Here is a 24,632-nt window from a genome sequence, read left to right on the forward strand (position 1 = left end):
TGTCCACACTGTCACACCCACTCCCATGGGCTTCCCGTTGCCGGGCTGGAGGCGGTCTGAGGGAGCCAGCAGTATGGAGGTGCCCCCGGCACGGAGGGATGCCATGGAGATGGTAGTGGGGCCTCCTGGCAGGGCAAGTGACTGCACCTGCCCGCACCTGCTCAGAGGTGTTGCTGGATGCCCCATCCTGCTGTTCCACTTGTGCCATCTGCAGGTGCCTAGCTCCTGGGTGGCCCCCAGCCCGGCCCCAAACCGTCCTTGTCTGGTGAGGCCACTTCCCAGCTGGAGACTGAACGGCATTGCTAGCAGGATGCTTTTCTACCTTTAATTGGGTTACAAAAGACACCTCTCCCAGTACAAGGTCGGCCAACAGGTGGGTGGGCCCAGTGCCCGGGGGAGCCTCGCCTGGGAGGGACAGAGCGAGGATGCAGGGAAGGCAGTGGAGGTCATTGGGGTGCTGCGGGCAACCCCGGAAGCCTCCCCTCTGCAGCCTGGGGCTGGTGAGGCCTCCCCACACCGTGTGCAGTTTCGTACCTGGAGAGCGGGCAGCTTGGCAGAGGGCCACACACCCCGCCCTAAGCAGCTACCCAAACCTGGGGGCCCCACAAGCAGGTGCTGGGGAACAGACCCGGGGCTGTGACAAAGCTTGTGCCATATCCGGCCCCTAGCCAGGCCTCGACTAGCAGTGTGGGCTCCTCCGAGGTTGCATCCAGGAAGGGGATCACCCAGGGCAAGGAGTCACACCAGGGCGACCCGGCAGCCAGCCTGTCTGTCACAGGACCTCCCGGTTTTCAGCAAAGTAGTGGTCGGTTGGGGCAGAGGAGGAGGCAGAGGGGGGTCCAGCTCCCAACGGGGACCTGTCCTGTTACCCCAATTCATCCAGCTGCCCCTCCACAGCCCAAGTGGCGAGGCCCAGCATGGCTGGGTCAGCCCATCGTCGAGGAGGAGAGAAGGGGTAAGAAGCCATCCTCAACGCAGCCTTAACACCAAAGGAGGGAAAGCAGCCCCGGCCAAGGGGAATGAGAGCAGCAGGGGCTCGGGCTGCAGGCTCCAGGCCCCCCCCCCCCCCACCCCCGCTCATAAGGCAAACAGCGTGTCCTCTTTCTCCTGGCTCTTCTTTCGAGGGGCAGCGCCACGAGCAGGACCCGGGGGGCCCTCGGCTGAGGGGCTGGAGAGGTTGGGCAACCGATCGGCAGCTTTGGCCCGTTCTTCCAGGAATTTGTCAAATTCTACAGGAACAAGAAGGGGACTAGGGTGGGTTCTGCGGCCACAGGGGAGAGGGGCAGGCGGGCAGGCGGGCAGGGCATCCTACCTTCGCTGGTGACGCCCTTGGGCTCCTCCGCGTCATTCCCCTGAGAAGGCAGGAGGCAGAGGTTACCACAGTGGTCCCGGTGGGCGTGGGGTGGGGGTAAGGGTGGACTCAGCCTCTGGCTGGGCCCAGGACCCGAACCTCGGCCCCACCCCTTCCTGAGCTGCAGACTTGGGTGTCACCTGACTGCTCCATGCCTCAGTTTCCCGCTTGGTAAAACTGGTTGTCGAGAAGCTAAGACGGTCATCACACTGAGTGCCAAGCCCAGGGTGGGGTGTGTAGCCCCTGGATCCTAAGTAGCAGTCCCTTTCCTGCCCGGTGTAAGTGGGCAGACTTGCCCTTGTGGTGGGAAGGGACCCAGAGGTGGGGACCACACAGGCTACAGGTGGGGTGAGGATGCCTTTGTGTCCACCTGACATGGGCCCTTGCCTGACCTGGGGCAGAAACACAGCCTTGGCCGCTGGCAGAAGGCAGCCTCTGGGCCTGGGAGCACTCAGGCCCTTGGTTGTTGGTGCCCAATGTGGGGGCGGGAGATGCGGGGGAAGGAGCCCGGATGGGACAGCGGAGGCTGGCTGCCCCTTCTGCTCGGGGCGGGGTGGGGTGGGGAGGCGCAGGGCTCTGCAGACAGCCTAGGCCCCTGCCTCCTCCGGGGCTCAGCAGTCTCCTGGTCTGTAAGACGGGGCTGCTGCAGGTGCCTCGCGGACAGGCCTGGGGGCTCAGCGCTGCCATGCTTACCCTCAGCCCCCCTCCTCCCCTCGGGCTGACGTTCCCAGGGACCCATGGTGGCTCAGGCAGCTGTGAGGTGTGCAGTGCCCAGGCCGCCTCAGAAGGGAGTGCCCCGAGGGGGTGGGCGGGTGGTGGGAGGTGTCCTACATGGATGCTCCCGTCCGTCCTTGTCGCTGTTCACCCTGCCCCAGCCCCGTGACCAGTCACTTCCTCATGAGAGAAACAGGGGCCCGCTGTCAGGTGGATGAGGAATGCGCCCGAGGCTTTGCTTCTGGGCTGGGGGGGACCCGACTCACCACGTCAGTGGACAGCCACTGCTCGATGTCCTCCATGAGGCAGGCCTGGGTGACAGGGATCTGGAAGGAAGGGTGGGGTGGGGGGAACGGCAGTGAGGGGCAGTGCACTGGGTGGAAGGCCCCATAGGCTTGGGGCCCATAGGTTGGCCGGCCTATGGCATCACCCCCAACCCTCAAGCTTCCTCACTTATGAAGTGGGGCCACATGTGCCCCACACCCTTCTGGGGAGGTCAAGATCCTGGTAACCCCTCCAACGTGGCTCCTGCCACCGTGCTGGGCTGTGGTCAAGGGGGACGCAGGGCCAGCAGCTAGGCGGGGGGGGGGGGATGTGAGGAAGGGACGGACCCCCCTGCTGCCACATGCCAAGCGTGTGGAGGAGCATCTGATGGAAGAGTATTTGAAGTCCAGGGAGGAGCTGGCCTTCAGGGGTGGGGTAGGGAATGGCTTGGGCCAGGGGCGGCCGGCCTGTCTCCCGGCCCCTCTGGGGACTCTGAGCTCATGGTGGCGGGGCGGAGAAGCGCCGGAGTGCAGGGAGGTGCCCAAGTGCCCAGACAGGCCAGGCTGCTGACTCGGGGGCTGTGTGGCCGCTCACAGGGCCTTTGGCTCTGTGCCACAAACACGGGGGCTGGGGGCTTCCTTCTATGGTGTGAGGACCGGGGGGAGGCTTTGGGACAGAGTCAGAGACGGCAGTCTGTCTGGCCCTTCACACGTGTGGCTTGGGCAGGTTACTTCTCTGACCCGGCTTCCCCCATCTGCAGAGTTCACTCGTACCTACCTACTGTACCTACTGTCCAGGCTGCTGTGGGAATGAAAGGAGGGGACGGACAGAAGGACTCTGGCAGGGGGAGGTGCTGAGAAGCGCAAGGTACTATTCAGCTACTTTGGGAAGAGAGAGAGATGACAGTCCATCCCCAGCCAAGCCAGTTCTGTCCCCAAGTTCACTGTCCCCAGCACCAGCGGGCCCCAGTGGAAGCAGGGCCTGGAGCGGAGCAGGAGCCCACTTTCCGGCGGCAGCACATCCTCTAGCTGCCCACACCAGCTCCCTCCCCACTCAGCACTCTGCTGGCACTCAGCCCAGAAGGCCCAAACCAGACAGCCCGTCACCTCCCAGCTGCCAGGCGGGCCACCTGGCCTTGCTTCCAAGTCAGGAGCCAGTCAGGAGCCGGAAGCAGGCCCCAAGGAGCCCTGGAAGCGGGGGCAGAGGGGGTGGGACTGCGCTGAGTGCTGGGTGGGGGGTACCCACAGCACCCCTCATTCCTAACGGTCCCACCCCCTCTAACAGCACCCCCTAGGTGGAACCCCTGCTAGTGGCAGCCTTGGCTTTCGGGGTCAGCCAGCCTGGTCTCTCCTCACCATGCCTTGTCTCATCATCCAGGCACTGAGGCTCTTCTCACTGCTGCCTCCCATCTGGGTGAGAAAAGGTCACGCTGTGGTGGGAAGGGCAGGGACAGGGCCACTGGTATGCTGGCAGCCTTCTCCAACGTGGACGCTCCTTTTTAAGTAGGTAGGCCTATTACCACCTTAGGAGGCCTCGCATGTGTATGGGTGTGTGTGTGCATGCATGTGTGTATGCACACCTGTGCAGGTACTGGTGCTGCGGTGACAGGTAAGGGGACCAGGAAGCAGCAGAGGGTGTCTCTACAGAGGCCCTGGGACCCCAGAGTCCTGAATGTGCCGGGCAAAGCTTCTTCTCCCTTTCCAGAATGATCTTGGGGACAGACTTGAGCAATCCCAGCATGCAGGCAGCTGTTAGCCAGTCCCCTGGCTGTCCGGGGACTCTGATGGGTGTCCCGGGATTGGAACACTGGCTTACTCAGTCCCCTTGTGTTTATCGACCGGTAAACAGGATTCCTGAGGACCCGGATGATGGGTGGCAGAGGGGGACTGGAGTCCTGCCTCCCCAGCCCTGGACAGACCGGCTCAGAGTGGCACATGCTGTCCAGCACCCCCAGTCGCGGGACTCATGAAGCCTGGGGCAAACACTGGCTGCCTGTAGAGCTGGCTCTGGATTCCATGCTGTACTTTGCTGCTTGGAACCCAGCCTGACAGTTAGTGGGAGAAAGCCTTACAACCACCCAGCCAGATGTACACACCTTGGGAGCAGGTGGTTATGGACAGTTTTAAGAACATCATACCCTCATCTGATGGAAGCTGCTTAAATTTCTCGAGTGATCAGAGGAATAAACAGTAACTCAGCAGCTTCTGCTTTTTGGCAAGTAGAGGTGTGTGTTTTCTCCTTTTGGCTAACTTGCAATTGCAAGGTGGTGTAGGAGATCCAGGTTCTAGTTCTTTGGTGCCCCTGACGTGTGTGGCCCTTGCTGTGTATCCCTGGGTGAGTGACACCTGTCTCTGGGCAGCAGCTCCTGCAGCTGCAACTAGAAGGGGTTGGCTGTAGAGTTAACCTCTGCCCCCGAGAGACCAGGTGGCCCGAGAGGGAACAGCTTCCTGCAGGCTTCCAGAGTGTTCACATTCATCTGGATTCCAGGAGCCAGATTTTCTGGAGAGTTCGCCTGTGTTCCTTAGAACTCTGCAGCCATCTGGGGCTCTTACTACCAGCACTGGCTGTGGGGCCAGAAAGACCAGCAGCTGTCAAACAACCTCGCAAAACCAAGCCTTGGTTTTCCCGCCTGTAGGTGGGGAGAAGCATCCAGCAGCACTGGGAAGGTGAAAGGCCTTACTCTGTGCCAGGCGCTGCACTAAAAATGTTAAACCTGCTGCCTCACTTGGCCTGTCAGTGGATCTCATCTGCCCAGGAGGATAGTAAGATGCCCTGAGGGTCTGTGTGAGGCCTCAGAGAGGCACACACAGGGCACAGGTTGCACAGATGACCACTTACAAAGGAAAAGAATAAGAGGCTCTGAGACACGGGTGTGAGTGTGCTCTGCTTGGTGCCCGGGCACAGTACATGCACGTGTGGGAGGCGTGTGAAGCTCGAGCTGCTCCTGCCTCCATAGTGCCGGGTCTTGCTCTGCTCTGACTTGGGAATGATTCCTGAGATGCTGGGGACACCTCTGGGGAGTCGCTGGGATGCCCTACCCGCAGGCATCATGGGCAGCTTCATCTTTCTACGTTCCCCTCCACTCAAGACGGACCATGACCTTCACCTCACACGAGGCTCCTAGCTGTCCCTCAGGCTCTGTCTCCTGTCACTCAGTACCACCCCCTGGCCTCAGAGGCCCGTGCTGTCACCGGCCCTCTCCTCTGCCAACCCTTCGCTGCTCCTGCCTCTCCGACCCCCGGGCCCTGCCGTTTCTAACTGCCTCCCCAGGAGCTACACTTACCGGAACAAGAATTCTCGCCACCCCAAAGGCATCCAGGGATGAATTCAAAGGGATGAGAACTAGACTTGGAGTTCCTGCCAAGGTGGAGCAGTCGCCCAGAGAGGGTGCCCACTGGGCACCTGGCTAACAGTCCCCCATATGGCCAAGCACTTCGATGGAACTAAAATGGTTCCCAGATGGCCCCCTGCAGCTTTAGGGTCTGTCCTTTGGGCCTCTCTGTCCACACTCCTGCAGACAACAGGTCTCTGGAGGATGTTGACAGAGCTCTAACTCCGCCAAGCACCTTGAACGCCCCTCCAACGCATCCTACCCAAGGCCGTTACTCAAGTTGGCGTTGTGCCTCAGGACGCACAGCTGGGAAGCCGTGGCGCTGGGATGGGAGCCCAGGCTACGGAGTCCAGCTCTCTGGCTCACACTCGGGCTGTCCAAGTCCTTGCTCCAGCCCTTCCTCACTGTGAAGTGGGAATCACCACACTAGTTGCAAAGGGCCAACTGCAGAACCACGTGAGGAAGGGGCCAGGGCTCAGTGCACCAGGAGGCCGGTGGGCAGGTGTTCCCTGGCCTTCCTTCTGGACAAGGTGGTAGCGGACCCTCTGCTTACCGCTCCAGTGCTCTGCTGTCGGGCATCCAGGGCTCCCGCCAGACCATCTCTTGCTTGGGGGGCTTCATATTTCACCCTGAAACACAGAGACCCCCACAACCATGAATGCTGCCCTTGCTGTACCAGGTATGATGGGATGCAGGGGTGGGTGGGGACGAGCCAGACTCACATCCTGTGTGGACCTGCCTGGGTAACGGTTGACCTGGGCTCAGACATGTGACCATGACAGGTGGCGGCAAGGCTGAGGTGACAGAGGCTGGTGTCCGCCAATGGCTCTCACTCCAGGGATAAGAAATAGCCCCAGTGCCCCATGCCCATGGAGAATTTGTATCTCCAGAACCTTCTTTGAGGAGCTTCCACTTTGTGATGTAATAAATCGTGGTTCTGCGTAAGGCCACCTTTGGATGGGGAGTTCCCTTCTGCTACTCAAAACAGCCACGCAGACGGCTGGGTGGGATGCCATCCCGCATGGCTCCCCAGCATGAAGCTCTCCCCTGCCCTGCCCTGCTCTGGTAGCCTGGTGGAGGGGCCTCTAAATTCCTGGGTGATGCCAGCCAGCCAGGCAGGGCACAGAGCACCGGGAGGGTGTTTGCTGTGTTTGAGGTGAATCTCGGGAGGGTGGGGGGGGCGCCAGAGGCCTTGGGGACCCAGCCCTGACTCTGGGAAAGAGTACTTATTCTCCCTCTGAAGCATCAGCAGGAGGGGAGGGCTCAGCAATGTCCCAGCCCAGCCTTGAGGGGAAGTGCCTCACACAATCGCAGCCACAGAAGAAAAAGCCCTGCACTTAGGGGTGGGCCAGGTCAAGGCTTCAGAACTGGGGCCCCGTTGAATAAAACCCCTGCAATGCCAAATGGCCTTCCTGGGAATGGGGGAGACCTGGCACTTCAAATGGCCTCTTGAGTAAGACCCTGAATTCCCAGGCAGCTACTTTGACAGCCCTGCCACCCACTACCTCCTGCAGGATGCAGAGTTGGCCAGGAGAGTGCAAGCATTAGCTAGCTCATCCCCCAGTTACGTGGCTCCTTCCACTGGTGAGCTTCGGACTATCTGCAAGGCTGTGCAGGGGGTGGTGGTGGGGGTGGCAGGCGGGGTGCTCACGCCCTCCTGGACAGCAGCTTTGCAGGCCTGGCTGACTCTGGGCAGTGAGAGCCGCTGAGGAGGAAGTGATGGCTAAGACTGAGCCATACATTCTGACCCAGGGAAGACCTGCCCACTCAGGCTACGGAAGTAGCCATGTTGCTTTCCCTCTGAGACACGGCAGGTGTGTCATGGAAAAAAAGTAGAGTAAGGCACGTCCAGCCCTACGAACATACAGAAACTGATCCTTTTCTTCACTCAAAAGAACTACATGTTCTTTCCCAATTACATCCCCCACCTCTGCTTTTCTGTGTCTCTCCAACCCACAGAGCCCTGAGGACGAAGCCTGGCTGTCCCCTGGGCCAAGCCTGTGGCAGTGGAGGGCTGAAGACACTCCCACCAGAGGAAGCCCACAAGGCCCATTCCCAGCTGTAGATGCTGGGCCGGTGTCTGCTGCAAACATCCAGTGCAGGCAGGAGTGGGGACGGCTACCCCTCAGAGGGGTGTGGGGGGCTGGTGGACAGGGGCTGGAGCTAGTGCCACCTGGATGACAGTGGCACTGGGCGGGGGGGGGGGGGAGTGGAGCGTGTCCCCAGGATGATGATACAGAAGAAGGCGAGGAAGAGCAATCCACCCAGCAAAGCCTGGCTAAGGCACTCTGAGTCTGGCTCATTGAGATGTTCCCTATTGCTCTCATTGGCGTCCCAAGTGGAAAGGCCTGGTCAGCTAGAGGCCACGATGGTGGCAGCTGCCGTCGAGGCTGGAGCAGAAACAGGGACTCACAAGGAGCCAGCTTCCTGGTGAGGAGATGCAGAGCTGGTACAGATTAGAGGGAAGTGGGAGGGATCCCTGGGTGGCGCAGCGGTTTGGCGCCTGCCTTTGGCCCAGGGCGCGATCCTGGAGACCCGGGATCGAATCCCACATCGGGCTCCCGGTGCATGGAGCCTGCTTCTCCCTCTGCCTGTGTCTCTGCCTCTCTCTCTCTCTCTGTGACTATCATAAATAAATAAAAAAAAAATTAGAGGGAAGTGGGAGCCAGAGAGGCAGAGGGAGGTGTGGGTCAGACACCAGGTGGGCAGAAGAGGCCTCAGAGGATTCAAGCGCCCTGGGAAACAGATAGAGGAGGGGAGTCCAAAGGCCAGTCAGGGCTAGAAGATCCAGCTGAAGCTGGGGGGGGAGGGGTGGGTAATTACCAAGCAGAACAAAAAGGAACTCGATGTTAGGGCACTCTCATCCCTGTGGGGTGCTTTTTGCTGTGGGGGAAACTAGTCCCCAGGAGGGCCTGCGAGGACCCATGACCCAAGAATGTATATACAGGATGTGCCCTCCCCTGGCATCTCATGCTCCCCCTGCCTCTGAGCTTTGTACTCACTGTTCTTTAGCCTGAAATGGCCTTCTTGACTCTCATCCTGGAGGTCCAGCCCTGAGCCCCCTCTGTAGAGCTGCCTGCCACGACGTGTGTCCGCGGTGCCTGGCCTACCCCTCCAGGACAGCATGTAGTGTGGCATGGCAATGGTCTGTGCATCTTATTTCCCATGAGGTTGCAGGCTCTGGAGAGCAGGGACTAGGTAGGCTTTTCTCTGTCCCCAGGGCCTATTCCCCAAAGAAGCGATGGCACAAAAGCAGGCCTCAGCCAGGATGGCAAGCTGGACTACCCTCCAGGCTGCAAATCCCACTGGACTCATTAGCTTCCCTCCACACCATGATCTCACAGTGCCCCAAATTCCATGGCAACCGTGAGCTGCTGGGCCCTGAGCACCGCAGCCTGGGTGCAGACTCCCAAAGATGCAGCTCCTAGCCCGGGCTGCCTACGGTCAGCTGCCAGGGCTGAGTAGCCCCATGCAGCCAGGCTGGCTGCAGCCTAACGGATTTGACCTGGCTGTGGTGTGGTGAGGACATTCCAGGGCCCCCGGAGGCCCACTGACAGTTCCCAGATAGGGCAAGGTGGGGAGGTGAAGGCCATTCAAATGACCACAATGACCACTGGGGAGCAAGGGGCAACTGGTGAGGCAATCCCTTACTCTAGAGCTCTCCTTGGCTGTAAATCCTGGCTGCCCACAGCTTGGTCCTGGGTCCTGAACCAAGGGCTGAGAATAGCAAGCAAAGCTTCTCCTGACACACCTGTATGGGGCCAGTCCCGAGAAGCTGAGGCAAAGGGCCAGCCTTGGCTGCTGAAAGCACCTCCCTGAAAACACTTCCCAGGCAAGGACAGAACCCCAGCTCCAGTGCAGAGGGGTAGGCCCAGTGGAGCCATAGGGACTTTGGGGGGAAAGTTAAGGGTGGCTAGGGATTATCACAAATGACCAGACGAGTCCCCGAGGTCTTCTCAGGGATCTTCCCTGCCTGCCCTGGAGGGCCTGTTGTGTGGCCTCCATGTAGTGGTGGTGGCTCAGGCTAGAGATGCAGTTATGGAACTAGCAGCCCTGGGCTCTCAACCTAGTGCTGCCAAGGATCAACGGCCTGACTTGGGGCAAATGACCCAGCCCTCTGGGGCCTTGCCTTCCTCCTCTGATCAGATTATGTAAGATTCTGGCATATGGTGGTTCATCAAGGCACAGGGGACCCTTCCCTCGCCCAGGCCTGCCCAGGGGGCACCAAGTCTGCCTCTTGGCTGCAGGGTATCTAGGCCACAAGGGACTGATCTAGAAGATAGCAGCTCTGCCATCCCGAAGAGGGCAGGGGGCTGTGCGCCCTTCCATGTGGTGTGCCAAGCAGCTGGGTTCAGGGATCCTGAGCGGCTCTGCCCTGACAGGGAGCAGCCCAAACTGCAGGGAACAGGCTGGGCCCGGGGCCACTCACTCTTTCCGTTGGTCAGCCAGAGAGCTGCCCCGGGTCAGTGCAAACATGTCAAACTCGCCTTCCAGTTGGCCAGAGGCCTCCAGAGACTGCAGGCCAGCCCTTACGCTGCTGGAACCGAGGTCTGCGGGGACAGAAAGACACATGAAGGGCCCACCAACGGTCCCTGCATGCTAAGCAGCAGCTGAGCTGCCAGGCCCAGGGAGGACTCTGGAGAAGCACAGGGTGGGGGGTGGGGACAGTGCAGGTGTATGGCTGGGGCAGGCCACCTGCTGGCTGAGGGACCGCGGCCATGTGACTTCCTCTCCTTATGGTGGAGGCACAGGTCCCCGCCCAGGGCAGCTGTGAGAACAGGAAACCTGCCTCGCACATCTGGCACAGTACATGGCTGAGCATTGGGTGAGTGATCAGACGTGTGGCGGCGTTTTCAAACAGCCTAGTTGTAGCAGTTCAGAGCAGGCCCTTGATGACTTCCTAGGGCTTGGCACTGGCAGGCAGCCAGCAGCAGGGAGACTCATCACAGTGATGGTGATGGCAACTGCTGGCATGTCCCGGGTGCACACCTTGGGCCCCCTTCATGCGTGTGCTTACCCAGTCCTCACGGTGATCCTGGAGGAAGGACCCGTTCCTGCCCGTTACACAGGAGCTAAGGGGACACGGGACATTCAAGTGACTAGCCTAAGCTCACCCAGATGGCTCATATCACAGAGGATTCGGTGTTGAGGGGCGACCACAGAGCAGTGGGCTTCTGAGGTCCAAGGGGGCTTGGGAGTTGCAGGCTGTGGGGGAGAGCCCCCTGCGTTCAGTCCTGGGTACCCAACCTTGCAGTGGGGCTCAGCCTGGTAAGGTGAGGTTTGGGCTGATGTTGTGCTGCTGGCACTCCAGCTCCACCAGTCTAACAGGAGGGCACCTCCAAGCTGCAGGGGTGCCCACAGCAACATGATGTGCCCTCGGCCAGAAGGGGCACACTGCACTTACTCATTCCTGCCAGCTGGGATGAGAGGCTGCCAGTGGCCACCTGGTCAGGGCCCATGTCGATCAGGTCAGCCGCCGCCTCGGCCTCTCGTGGGGCCTGGGGAGAAGGGAGATGCCACCGTTGCTCAAGGAGTGCCCCAGTGCCACAAGTGCCCCAGTAACCAGGACAGGGAATCAGGGAGTCATCCCCACTCTGCCTCTAGCTCAGCTGCACCCCCTGGGAGGTGGGGAAGAACCTTGGGCATCACCTGGTGGCAAAACCTTAGTTACCTTAAAGGAACAGTGACATAAAACACGAGAAGGGGACTTCTCTCTGAGCCTGGATAAGGAGGCACATCCTATGCTGGATGTCCAGGGAGGGAGGTGAGCACAGCCCTCCTCCTCTTTCCCATCAACAAAGGCATGATCTGGGCCCAGAAAAGTGCCTTTACCTTGCCAGTCTGGCCTGTTCGGAACCGTTCAAACCTATGAAGACAGAAACGAGCAGTCAGAGAGGCAGAGAGGCCCCCTCAGCACAGGCCAGGCAGAGCTCTTCACACTGCCAGCCTCCAAATCCATGGTAGTGGGTCAGGATTAGGGTGACAGGTCCAGTTTACACCTGCTATCCCTGGGCAACTGTTAACAGTGCTCCTCATTTGCTTGTCAGAGTGTCTCAATCGAATGATCAATTCTCTGGCCACTTGTCATGACCGGCAGTAAACTAACAAACAGGAACAGGCTAGAACAAAGAGGAAAGTGGAGATGCACGGCACACGGCAAGGTAAGTGCTGTTTTATCAAATGTGTTCAGTGGTGAGTGAGCCTACTGATGTGAGTGCGTGTCAGTGGCTCTCCTGAGTGGTGTCAGCACATCTCTTATGCTGCATCATGGAGCCACTGGGATTAGCCTCTGACAGGCCAACAGGCTGCTGAGGTGGCTGGAGAGAGCTGTGGTCTGCTGAGGCCCGGCCCTGTCACCTACTGAGTAACTGTGGGTACGCCACCTCTGAACCTCAGCTTCCTTGTCTATTCCAAGGGGGTGATAGAGAAACCTGCCTCTCAGACACAAGGATCCAGTGAAGACACTATGAGTAGGATAGGGAACTAGGAGGCAGCAGGCGTAGGTCAGGCCTGATGCCTGTGGGTGTCAAGAGGCCCCAGTCATCCCCAGACTGGGCCCTTGGGCCACCTCAGCCCACACCCCAAAATGGCAGAAAGGGACTCTTCTATTCTACTGGGCCAGCAAGCAGGAAGTGCTGGGCAGCTGTGGCCCACAGGGGTCCCTCCCCTTTCTAGACTGACTCAGAATCACTCAGTGTCTTGCTGGATAAAGACAGGAAATGAACTGGTGAAGGCTGGATAACTGTCTTGGCCCAGACTCCACTGGCTGCTAAGTGCTTACAGGTGTCACTCTGTAGACTCTTAGTCACCCCACGGGGCAGGCACCACCATGAACCTCATTTTCAGATACAGAGAGAGCCTGGTGCCCCTTCTGTAATAGCACCTGAGTGCCCTCTGGGGTGCTGCTCGTCTCCCATTTCCTGTGATTCTGGTGCGACTGCCTTCAAGGGGCCCTCTTCCCTTCCCTAACTGGTGGGTATAATGGAGCTGAGCCAATCAGGCTCTCTTGGAGAGCTGACTCTTGAACAGAGTGACAGATAGTGGGTAAGTGTTTGAGGCTTATTTCCTGAAGGCAGCACCCTAGAGTCATGGTCCAGGAGTTTCTGCCCCGAGACCTCTGAGCTGTCCTGGGATCTTTCTTTCCCACACTGCGGGTGGGACTCGCTGTTGTACTCTTAGGATTCTGAAAGCTATCCATTTCATAAAGGCTCTTCTAATGAATCCATTTCTTGCTAAAGTGAGTGTCATGTAATATGCAAAGAGTCAAAGAGCCGTAGTTAAGTCAAGTAGCAGGTCCACGGCCCCAGAGCCAGGCAGCGGTGGAGTGAGCAAGGACAGTGAGCAAGGATAGAGCAGGCCTGTGTGCAGGGACACGGGGGCAGCACAGGGGCAGGCACGGGGGGCAGGGCACACTCTGGCAAAGTGAGGAGAAGTGGCTGGAAGGCGGGGTCAAGTTCATGCCCACTGGGGAAGGAGAGAGCTGAAGGCACGCGGTCTAGTGTCTGAGAGGGAGGCGAGAGGAGCTTAGATGGTGTAGAGAGGGAGCCAGGGGAGGGAATGGGCTAGGGCAGCTGGCCAGAGGCTGGTGGTGGTGGTGGGGGGGGGTGGCGGGCTACCGTTCGTGGCGCAGGAACACGTTGTTGAGGTTGTCGTTGACGATGAGCAACTCCTCGGTGAGCTGCTCATTGGCGATTCGGGGGATAAGCTCCAGAACCCGCTGCTGCATGGCACGGCACGTCCGGTTGAGCTCCTGCAGGTGGAGGAAGAGAGATGGTCACGGCTCCAGGGCCCAGAGCAAGGCCAGGGCTCGGGCTCCAGCCTCTGTGCCACCCTGGATGACGGAGGGGCTTCCAAACCGGACTCCAAGCTCCACAGGGAGAGCTTTCAGGGTTCCATAAACAAGCCTCTGGATCCCACCTCCAGTGATCTACGCCAACACCGAACACACAGCAGACAAGCCATACGCAAGACAGAGCAGCTGGTTTAACCTGGCTTTGTGCCGACTTCTCATTGCCACCTTTGCTTGTTTGAAAAACCAAGAATACAAAGCGTAACTTCTCTTTGGAACAGTGGAACAAAGCGTAACTTCTCTGGAGGACCAGGATCTTTTGGTAACCAAAACAAAAAATTAAACCAGACCACTCTAGCTGTTACCTGCAAACTCCGATTTTGAATTTTTCCCTCATTATTTTCCCTAAATTATTTGAGAGCAAGACAGCGAGCATGAGGTGTGGAGAAGAGCAGAGGGAGAGGGAGAAGCAGACTCCTCGATGAGCATGGAGCCCAACGTGGGGTTCGATCCCAGGACCCCTGAGATCATGACCTCAGCTGAAGGCAGATGCTTAACTGACTGAGCCACCCAGGTGCCCCTTCCCTAATTCCTTTTTAAATACTTTTTATGTTGGAATCATTTCAGATTTGCAGAAAAGCTGCCAAGATAATAAAGTTCCTGTGAACCCTTCATGCAGCTTCTCCTCAGTCTGGCATTTATCAAACTGAAGACATTAACGCTGAGCCAATGCTATGAACTAATTCCAGACTTTCTTCAGCCTTGCTGTTTTCCCACTAACGTCCTTCTGCTCCAGGATCCCATACTGTACTTAGTCACCATGTTGTTGATTGATTTTTAATCATTAAGTTATATATTTAAGCTCCTTTGGGCAAGAGAAAAAAATGAAAAGCCACAGCAGTGTAAGTTTTTCATTTGTAAGACAGACTCTTCAGGTTCGAGCCACTAGGTGGACAGATGCCTGGGTCACATGTCAAGGTGCAAAGTCGTTGGCACTTTTCTCCAGGAGGCACCACGAGGACCAGACGCTGCTCTGCTCTTGACATTGGTTTCTTTTGCACCCTGTTACCCACCTCCTCCTAGAAATTCCTCATCTGCCTTCATGTGGGGCAGGGCGGGCCTGAGTGACTTGCAACACCCTGTAGACCTCCCCTCTCTTCCTCCTGTGACCAAGCACACTTGTGGCTTTGTACTCACTTCCTTACACCACCCCCCACCTCCTGCCCTTTAAGAGCAAAAGAGCAGCAACTGGAGCCAGGCTCCTGGGTCCAAATTCCAGCTCTGCTGCTTATTAGCCATGTGACCCTGGGCATACTCCATGACCTCTCCTTGCCTCAGTATGCTGATCAAGAAAACAGGGATAATGACAGTACCTCCCTCTTGTGGGGTGTGGTGAGGATGAAATGAATGTATGTCTATCAGGTGTTTACATCAGAGCCCAGTGCATGAGAGGTGCTCATTACTTATGAGCTGTCACCAGGAAAACCCAATCACTCACACCTGGGGACTCCTGGGCCCTGGGGTCTCCCAGCTTTCTTGGCACCTCTGTGAACTAACCTCCATGGGTAGGGTGGGGCCTCAATGGTCCCCAGCTGTGGATGGGACTGTGGGAGTATTGCATGACACCTAGAGCAAAAACCTGTGGCTCCCACCAGCCCCGGGGCCCAAGACCAGCTGCCCTCTCCTCTCAAAGCTGGAGCTGCTCTCACCCCTGCCTCCTAAGCTCTGTGTTCTGAAAGGGGGAAATCAGAACCATCTTATAGATGAGGAGACTGAGGCAAGAGGAGCTATTTTGTTCAAACCAGGAAATGCTAGAGCTCCGAATTCCCATGTGAGGGAGTCCAAAGTCCCTGATTTCAACCTCTTCCACTGTGATTTCAACCTCCTCTTCTTGTTCAGAGTAAGTCACAAAAACTGTGGCATGGGTGGGGAAGGTGGGGCTCACCTGTAGCAGCTCCAGGTCTGCAGGCTCTGCCTGGGTTGGCACCAGCTCCGTCAGCATCTCCGACATCACCCTCACATTCCCACTCACCATTTCGAGCTCACTGCGCAGCTTCGCAATCTGAAACACACCATGGGCCATGGTGAGCTAAGCCAGGCGTCCAGAGCCAACCACCGCCGCCAAGGAGAGTCTGGCACCAGTAGCCAGGGCAGGGGTGAGGGCCCCCAGAGGAGCCGACCGCAAGTACCCTCTGGGCTCCTGAGCCACAGCCCTGCACTAGGAGGCCTCGCGTGGGCTGCCCCTCGCCCCCAGACCCCCTCAAAGAGGTGCTACCAACCGTCACCATCTCTAAACTGGGGAGCCTGGGTCAGGGAAGACCAAAAGGAGTGGAGCTGAGAGTTAAGTGCAGCACAGATATGGCTGGAGGGTGCTAGCAGCTCCTGGGGCCCAGGTGGCAGCTAACGAGGCCCCGGGGGGGCAGCTCCCAGCCACAGGGAGATGAGAGAGTCAGGAGGCCTGCTTCCCTCCCAGAGTGACAGGATCTTACTCCTCCTTCTCCTAGGACGGTAGGATTTTTACTCCCTTCTCCCGTCCTGTGAGGACAAGATGTTGTCTTGTTCCTGGTTTGCTACTCCTGGCCTATTCTGGTATCCCAGACTCTCCCAAGTGTGAGTTCCAGCGCCACTCCCCCACTGGAGTATGATACTCAGATTTAGTACACGTTAAAAAGATGTCAGCAGATTTTCAGTGATTGAAGGGTTCCGAGGTCTTGGCTTGGGCAATTGGTGGAAATCATGTTGCACAGTCTCCACACAGGTGAGGTGGTGAAGGGCCACTGGGCCAGTGTCTTATGCTGTGGGGCTCTGTGGGGTGGTGTCCTCAGGAGCACTGTGGACACTGTGAATGTCCAGGAAGTGATCGGTATGGAAGTTCTAAAATTAATCTGCACAGGGATGCCTGGGTGGCTCAGTGGTAGAGATTCTGCCTTCAGCTCAGGACGTGATCCTGGAGTCCCGGGATCGAGTCCCACATCGGGCTCCCTGCATGAAGCCTGCTTCTCCCTCTGCCTGTGTCTCTGACTCTCTCATGAATAAATAAAATCTTTAAAAAATTAAATTAATCTGGACAAAGAATCCCTTGCCATGGAATACCGCATGGGTCTAGTATTAAGTGGCCTACACTTGGAGAGATGCATGTGACCTAGCTGATTTCAGAACAGGAATGTTACTATATTAAATTCACGATGCCTGATAGCACCTACCATTTACTGACCACCTATGAAGTGCTGAGCATTTAAATTTTACTGCTAATTAAACTTTACCATAGTCTTAACAAAGCACATATCACTATCCCAGACTTTATAGGTGAAAAGAAATGGGGGCTCAGACAAGTAGTACATCCACCGAGATTCACAGATCCCTTCCAAACCCCACAAAAACATCTGGTGTTTGGCCTAACTGAACACTCTCGGTGTAAATTAGTGGAAAGACTACTGACCACAAGCCCAGCGTGTCCGGGTCAGATGGGACCTAATTACAATGGAGTCCGGGAGTGCTATCACTGCCTACCTCAAAGCCTTCCTACGCCCCAGGAGACAAAAGGGGAGCTGCAAATTAACAACCCCTACCTGGTTTTGTTTAGCAAGAGCCTCTGGCAGTGGATGTAACCAGTCTTAATCCACACAGAGGTTAGACTTCAGGCAAATTGATGAAAATCATAACCTGGTTACATAAAATTTGGATTGTGGGGTGATTTTACAATTTTTATGTACCTTTAATTTTTTGTCCAGTTGGGAAAACTTTTCTAGTAATACTTGTAACTCTGGGAGGTGAGTTTATAACTTGCTGTAAGATATCGAATACAGGGCAGCTCGGGTGGCTCAGCGGTTTGGCACCACCTTCAGGCCAGGGTGTGATCCTGGAGACCTGGGATCAAGTCCCATGTCGGGGTCCCCCTGCATAGAGCCTGCTTCCCGCTCTGCCTGTGTCTCTGCCTCTCTCTCTCTCTGTGTCTCTCATGAATAAATAAAATATTAAAAAAAATATCAAATACAAAAGTTTCTCTTCAGGTAGGTTGGGATGGGAAGGGACGCTGGCAGGTCTGTTCATAAATCCAAATGAGAGTGCAGGAGAACAGTGGATGCACTTTAGAAGGTCAGGTTTCACTTTGTTTCCATCACAGACCTGCGTCTCTCTCCCCTGTACCTTTATTTATTTATTTTTAATAAAGATTTTATTTATTTATTCATGAGAGACACAGAAAGAGAGGCAGAGACACAGAGGGAGGAGAAGCAGGCTCCACGCAGGGAGCCCGATGTGGGATTCAATCCTGGGAATTCAGGATCAGGCCCTGAGTCAAAGGCAGATGCTCAACCGCTGAGCCACCCAGGCATCCCTCCCCTGTACCTTTAGCAGCTAAGTTTTCACACTTAGCTGATATGATGGCTCTGGAGTTCTTACCACGTCTCAAAAGGGGGCACCCCAACAACACAAGGCCTTGACCCGCATCCCAACAGCCATGTCTAAAATGAGAGTGCACTGGGGCACCTGGCTGGCTCAGTCAGAACAGCATGCAGCTCTTCATCCCAGGGTTGTGAGTTTGAGCCCCACGCTGAGTGTAGAGATTATTTAAATCCATAAACAAATAAATAAATAAATAGAACAAGCGTGCACCCAACACACACTGGTCACAGTGGCAGACATCCCTTGTTGGGGTGGCCAGTCTCAGCAGGTGGTCTTGACCCACTGCTCTCAGAGGAAGAGAGAGAGGAGCAGAAGCTAAGTCAGCGTGCTATGGGTCTCTGGTGGGTGAGCTGAGCCTGCAAAGCTACACACACAGCCCTAGGAAAACCTGCCCCGGCCCCCGGCATCTAACACTACACCTCAAACCTTCTTGAGGCTTATGTGGGAAGCATCATAAGGAAGAGTTTAAAAAATTTTTTTGTGCAGATAAGTTTAAAACTGTTTTTTTTAGCCAGAACCTCTGTTCAAATGGAATCTTATTTGAGCACATAAATCCCACAAAGAAAATGCAGGTGCTGTGGTTGAAGAGGCTGCCTGTTGGGCACTCCCCACCCCACCCCCTCTTGGGTGCTGCCTCAAGGGCTCCTCGGGGTACACGGTACACAGTACACAGTTTGGAGAACCGCTGGCTGGGGTGCAAGACAGAGCCTGCTGGGAGTCAGGCACCCTTGAGCTTGAATCCCACCACCATCTCTGAGGACCTGTGTGTGGCTCCGGGCAAAGGAGTTTGTCTAAGCCTCATTTTTGAAACAGGATGAATGATACATACCCTATGGGGCTGCTACGATGACATACCGAGAGGGGCCCTCCCTGACCCACGCGTGGCTCTGACTCAGGTTTCTTTACCTGCTCAGCGGTGGGTGTGATGGGTGTGTCACTGGGGAGCGTGGCCGGGATGGGCAGGGAGGTGGTGTGCTGGGTGGAGTCTCCTCCATGGCTGGCGTCAGTGCCCACGGAATTCTGCCCTGATGGTACCTCAGAGCTGAACACGGTCTAGATGGTGGAAGGTGGGATCAGCGAGGCCAGTGGGGTGGGTGGTGATCCCCCACCTTCCCTCACACTGCTCCCCAGGTGGCGTCTCCTCACCCTCTGGGGCGTGTGGATGGGTGACAGCATGTCCAAGTCGGTCATCGGGAATTCCAGGCCCTTCCTCCGCAGGTCCTCGTACACGGCCACCACACCTGTCAAGTCAGGTGAGCTGCGGAACGCGTCAGCCCAGGACTGAGAGGGGAGAAGGGGACACGGCCGGTAACCACTGTTCACCGTCTCCCTGGTAAGCCGCCTGCCCATCCCCAGAGAGCAAAAAGTCCCTCCCTGATTGTTGGTGTCTGGGTTACGGCCCTGCCAAGCAAGGCCACCCCACACTCAGACCCTTCAGTGAATGCATAAACAAGACGGCCCCACACGGCCCGCAGGAGAAACAGACAGAAGCAAAGGGGAAAAGAGCAACAATGGCGGGGCAGCCTCCAACGCCCTCCCGGCCTGCCCGCCTGCACTCACCTGGATGAGGTTGAGCACCTTGTCGTGCACGATGGTGGGGGGGTTGTTCTTGGGCAGGATGGTCCTCACCAGCACGCCCTCCACAAAGTCCTGGCTGGCCACCAGCAAGTGGAAGCGATGCCCGCAGTTCTTGACGCAGGTTTCTAAGACCTGGAGGCCGGGAGGCACCCATGAGCACTCATGAGGGGAGGGGGAGCGCCTAGGACCCCATCCTCGCATTCGGTCTCCATCCCAGAGGGGCTGAGAGGGGGACCGTTTCCCTAGAGGGAGACTCTGGAACCCAGAGAAGCGGGGACCGTGCCGTGATTCGGGGGCTGGTGTGCTGGTTAGCGGCCCCCACTGAGGGGTGCCTATCCTGATGCTGCTTCTGAAGTGACTACTTCAGGGGGCGGGTAGCTCTCCAAGTGGAAACCAAAGTGAACTTTCATAATCAGTTGGTGACCCTGCAGCCCCAGAAAAAGGCACTGAACTTCCCTCCCTGCTTCTTGTTCCTACTGCTGGGCACGAGTGCCTTTTCAGCGTAGCCAGACTCCCTGGATGCGAGTGCTGCTGTAGGGGAGGCTGGGACACAGTGCTCTCATCTCCATCCCAGCCAAACTCCTGAGACAGCCAGGATGTCCCCTCTTGCCTGGCTTGTCCTCAGCCACTGGGATTTGCTTTATGTTCATTTTTCAGGGCATCCAAGGGCCAGTCAGCACCCAGTGTGGCCTGCCAGGCTTTCTGCCCTGCCAACGTCTGGGTTTACTGAGCTTCTATGTCACCTGGCAGGTTCTGTGGCACAAGCTCTCCGTGACCCGTTCTGGAGAGATGTGGGCCCCTCAGTCTGTTCCCCAGGCCAGCAGGTTGGAGAGAACTTTTCCAAGTGGCTTCTCATGCCACTCTGCATCTGCTAGCACACACAGGACAGCGCTTCGCCTGCAGACCTTTCCTTCCCAGCCCTTGCAAGAGGAGCCCCAGGGCGGCTGGAGTCCTGCTGGGCCTGGGGGGAGGTGTGGTTCTACCATGGACACACGGATGGACAGGGCACTCACCGTGAGAGCCAGCATCACCTCATGGAAATTCTTGTTTCCTACGATTCTCTTCTTCACTGCTCGGAAGGCATCTTTGGGACTGGGCAGGAGGACAAAGGGAAAGATGGGCTGAGGAATGGAACCTTCTTATCCAACACATGGGGCTGCCTGCCTAACTAAGGTGAGGAGGCATGGAACACAGGCCATGGCATTTATTTGTCCTGTGTCCTGTTGAACACGTAGGTTTGAATCACTACACAAACTGCCTGGCCCCCAGAAGTCCTCAGTAGGTCACAAAATACCTGGCAAGGATTCTCCGTGTATGGACCCTGGACCCCCTGCACCAGAATCCCCTGGCGGGGGAGGCATGATGGTTTGTCAAACACGTAAGCCCCAGGCTCCCAGCCTAGACCCTGAGCCAAGCCCTCGGGGAGGCTGTGTGCTCACCATGCCCCCGGGGGCTCCCTGTACACTGAGGTTTGAGAACCAGTCACCTGCAGGCATAGAGTCCCAGTGCCCCTTCCCTGGCCTCCCTGCCACATCCTTCTACTCGTCTAAGTAGCCACACGTGCTGGCACCATGCTGGGTGCTGGGGACACTCTGGGGAACACGCGGCTCTGCTTTCAAGGACCACGTGTCCCGGGGAGACCCACATCCATGTGGGGAGGGAGAGAGGCCTGCAGTCAGAGTGGCTGTTGGGGAGGGGGCTCAGGGGAGTCCTCTCAGAGGAGGTGGCATCCCAGCTGGGTGTGAGGAAGTGATGGAGACAGCTGTGGGCGGCAAGGGAAGTGGTTCAGGCAGGGGTGGGAGGGACTGAAGGGAGGCCGAGTGGGGAGGCAGAGGGAGAGGCTGGAGAGGCCCAGTGGTCATGGTAGGCAGGATGGAGACACCCAAGTACGGGAGGGAGCCCTGAAGGCCTTGGCGGCAGCCTGAACCCCCACCCTATCGCCCACCCCACCAGAACTGCCTCACCCCTGCGTCCTGTCCTTCCACACTGTTTGGGTGAAGTCCATGTGGCCCCAACTGCTCTGGCCTAAAAAGCTTTGGGGCCCCCAACTTCCATGCCTACCTGGTGAAGGCACAGCTAAAACCTGCCTCACCCAAGGCTGTCCCAGTCCCCCATTTCCCTGGTGCGCACTGCATTGTGGCTCCTACCCAGGTGCTGCCTGGCTAAAGAGGTGCCTCCCAGAGGGCAGGGATGGCATCTCCTTTGACACTTTGCCTTGACAGAGCCCAGCCCGCTCCAGGAGCATGAGCAACGATTCCTATGTCTCCTGTGGCCGGATGTCTGCCAGCCATCTGTTCAGTGCTGACCCTGTCAAGGTCAAGTCAGGAAAGGCAGAAACCCTGACACGGGCCCCCCAACATGGGTGAAGGCGGCAGGGAAGGAGGGAAGGATCCATGGAGGCCTAATCAAGGCTGTGACGGAGAGGACATGCTGTATGTTCATTTTTCTCTGGCGGGCTGGGCCCCTCTCCCAGGACAGGGCACTGGGGCCCCTCCTCACCCTCAGAACTCCTCGCCTGCAGCCTCAGCTCTCTAAAGGGACCTGTCTCCGCTTCTCATAGAGGGGCCCATAGAGACTGGGAATCAGAAGTCCTGGCTGAGGTGCAATGGCTGTGGGGCCTCTTGTGTCTAGTAACAGGTCAGGAGCACAGAGTGGATGACAAGGAGGCCACAACACTGTGCGGGGTAGACCAGAGACTTGAGTTTAGATGACAAGCTTGGTGAGGCCAAGGGTCCCATCTGCTTTGCTCACTGCTGGTCCCTAGTGCCTCATGCAGCGCCTGCAACACAGGTAGTGCTCACATCAACGGCAGCAACTGAACCCACACTCGCATGAGCCCCAGTTTCACCAATGTTTACGAGGAAGCGGGGGCTTGCTTCTCCAAGGACATCCATGAAGCCCCTAGGCCTTCCCAGAGGCTGTGAGCATCCCTGCCCTCCACCTTTTATCTCGGTAGTCCTCGTCTGGTCCTCGTATCTCAGTGCTGTTGTCGTCTGCTCACCGCTCTCCAGTTGATGCACAGGAGGCCAGGGTGGCGCAGGTGTCCTCTACCAGCTGCTTGGCAAGAGCCCCGAGCACCACTGGGGATGCAGAAGCTGCCTGCAGCCACTGTGTGCTGAGCTGGGTGCTCCTTGCTCACTGCCTGCTTCCAGCCGGCCCCTCTCCCCACAAAGCACTACCTGGCTAAGAGGGACCTCACAGGCCAACTGGATTATCCCAGTGAGAATGGAAGAGGTCCTGCTCCGGCTGTTCTGATTTTCCAGAACAAAGGCCTTGTCAGGCCGTCCTTCCTGATGGCTATAGTGGTCACACCATATCCCATCCTTTCTGGGTTCTCCTGAGAAGGACACTGACCCTGCTTGGCCTCTCTGCCCCATTCAGGACCTTGGGCTTATTGCTGGAAGAATCTAAAAGAGCTTTACCTCTGAGGATAAAGACCTAGGGAGGTACAGTGACTTGCCCAAGGTCACACGGCTGGTCAGTGACAGCTAGTCAGAGACCAAGAACCCACGGCCACGATGCCTCCACCACAGCATGCGCCCCGGTGTGACCTGCATACTGGAAATGTTGAGGCGAGGCTAACGCCGATGGGTTCTCATTTCTGCTTTACTGTCATTGTCTTCTCTGTGTCCCCTGACCCCAATCTTAAGGAAATGAAAGTCTATTGCTCATAGAGAAAGCTGGGAGTCCCCCCCTGCCCATTCCAGGCCACAGAATGCAGAACGGTGCTTGGGGCCATGTCCCAATGTCAGGGGCTGCCAGCTGGCCTTGTCCTGGAGGATGTGGCCCAGGGATGTTCTAAGGGGTCTAGTTGACCAGGCCACCACTGAGAAACACGCGTGGCCTGACAACTGCCAGGGGCGTGTCTCTCTCTGGTCCGTCTAATGACAGTGTTGGGTGGGATTTTGGTTCCCAAATGCCTAAAACACCACACTTCTGCCTAGGGTGGGACCTGGACGATGTCTGCAGCCCTCCTGGTACCAAGGGCCACCAGCAGGGTCTACCTGTGTGCCACAGCAGGGATGGGACAGGAGTCCTCCAGAGGGGAGGGCAGGTTGGGCTGCTGCCGGCCATCCCTGGGCCCACCCATCCCCACTCCAGTCTCTCCTGCAGGCCTCACCCTTCCTCCGTCTCGTTGATGATGTCACATATCTCCATGTTGAGGGCCCAGTCCTCGCTCTGCAGGGAGCCATCTGTTGCCTTCTCTGCAGAGGAGAGAGCACAAGTCACAGTGTGTGTGTGTTGGGGGGGGGCGGCGGGGTGCCAGATGGACAAAGTCAGATAGCTGCGTGCAGGTGTGTGGTGCGGGGCCAGGGTGGGAAGAGCCAGGGCAGGAAGAGCCAGGGAGGAGGAGGAGGAGGAGGAGAATGACAGATGCTTTCTGGGTACCCAAGGAGGGCCAGGCCGTGTGCGAATGGCTACCTGCGTTGTCCCGTTTTGTCATTTAATGCTTTTTTTTTTTTTTGGGGGGGGGGTGCTGTACTCTATCTCTGTATATTTACTCTTTTAATTATGTTAAAATACACATAACACTTGCAATCTTAACCATCTTTTAGTGTATAATTTAGGGGCATCAAATATACTCACAGTGTTGTGCAGCCATCCCCACCAGCCATCCTTGCCACCTTTTTCATCTTGTAAACCTACAACTCTAACTCCCCACTCTCCCCTCCCACAGCCCTGGCAACCACCAGTACACTTTTTTTTTTTTTTTTTTTTTTAAGATTTTATTTATTTGAGAGAGAGAGAGAGACCAGGAGCACGAGTCATGGGAAAGGGGCAGAGGACAGGGAGAAGCAGACTCCCCGCTGGGCAGGGAGCCCAATGTGAAACTTGATCCCAGGACTCCAGGATCATGACCTGAGCCAAAGGCAGATGCTCAACCACTGAACCCCCCAGGTGCCCCAATACAGTCTTTACAGCTCTGATGCCCTACGTACACCATTACATGGAATCGTACAGTACATGTCATTTAATTCTCAACTCTGTCTACCTATGCAATGAATGGGGCCAGGAATCCAGCAGCCCTGGCCTTATGGTGCTTGTTTTTGACATGACATGGTGGTGATAGTGTTTTATTTTTGTAAAGAAAATGTCCCTTGTTGACTCTGTTATCTTTTGGTAACCATTCACATGGTTCAAAATGTAAACGGTTCCAAAGTGGCACACAATGGAGAGTAAATCTGTCTCCTGTGTCCCAG

General features: G+C 57.0%; 1 protein-coding gene and 1 long non-coding RNA gene across 6 annotated transcripts in view; one reads left to right on the forward strand and one right to left on the reverse strand.

The window, feature by feature from the left end:
* Nucleotides 1-311: 311 nt before the first annotated feature.
* Nucleotides 312-24,632, reverse strand: part of TOM1 (target of myb1 membrane trafficking protein) — a 39,632-nt gene continuing 15,311 nt past the window's right edge. The window contains exons 1-16 of one of the 3 annotated variants that reach the window (XM_077914716.1): nt 23,552-23,622; nt 21,931-22,210; nt 20,445-20,523; nt 19,414-19,563; nt 19,000-19,134; nt 18,760-18,906; nt 15,395-15,511; nt 13,277-13,410; nt 11,493-11,526; nt 11,065-11,158; nt 10,090-10,210; nt 6,214-6,289; nt 3,685-3,738; nt 2,332-2,391; nt 1,313-1,352; nt 312-1,229 (exon numbers count right to left, since the gene is read on the reverse strand). In XM_077914716.1, coding sequence (XP_077770842.1) covers nt 1,078-1,229; nt 1,313-1,352; nt 2,332-2,391; nt 3,685-3,738; nt 6,214-6,289; nt 10,090-10,210; nt 11,065-11,158; nt 11,493-11,526; nt 13,277-13,410; nt 15,395-15,511; nt 18,760-18,906; nt 19,000-19,134; nt 19,414-19,563; nt 20,445-20,459 — 1,329 coding nt within the window. In that variant the 5' untranslated portion in view covers nt 20,460-20,523; nt 21,931-22,210; nt 23,552-23,622 and the 3' untranslated portion in view covers nt 312-1,077. Of the gene's footprint in view, nt 1,230-1,312; nt 1,353-2,331; nt 2,392-3,684; nt 3,739-6,213; nt 6,290-10,089; nt 10,211-11,064; nt 11,159-11,492; nt 11,527-13,276; nt 13,411-15,394; nt 15,512-18,759; nt 18,907-18,999; nt 19,135-19,413; nt 19,564-20,444; nt 20,524-21,930; nt 22,211-23,551; nt 23,637-24,632 lie in introns of those variants that run through there. The other 2 variants (XM_077914713.1, XM_077914714.1) reach the window with 2 other exon arrangements.
* LOC144323810 (uncharacterized) lies at nt 6,594-14,121 on the forward strand. Of its 3 annotated transcripts, XR_013389145.1 has the most exons (6): nt 6,594-6,816; nt 7,620-7,762; nt 8,000-8,090; nt 10,412-10,485; nt 11,708-11,821; nt 14,077-14,121. It is a non-coding gene; the product is annotated as an uncharacterized LOC144323810 (long non-coding RNA). The 3 variants fall into 3 exon arrangements; XR_013389144.1 differs by lacking the exon at nt 8,000-8,090 and having other exon boundaries at nt 6,597-6,816; XR_013389143.1 differs by lacking the exons at nt 8,000-8,090; nt 10,412-10,485 and having other exon boundaries at nt 6,604-6,816.

This window comes from Canis aureus, chromosome 11, assembly GCF_053574225.1.
Source record: "Canis aureus isolate CA01 chromosome 11, VMU_Caureus_v.1.0, whole genome shotgun sequence".
NCBI lineage: Eukaryota > Metazoa > Chordata > Mammalia > Carnivora > Canidae > Canis > Canis aureus.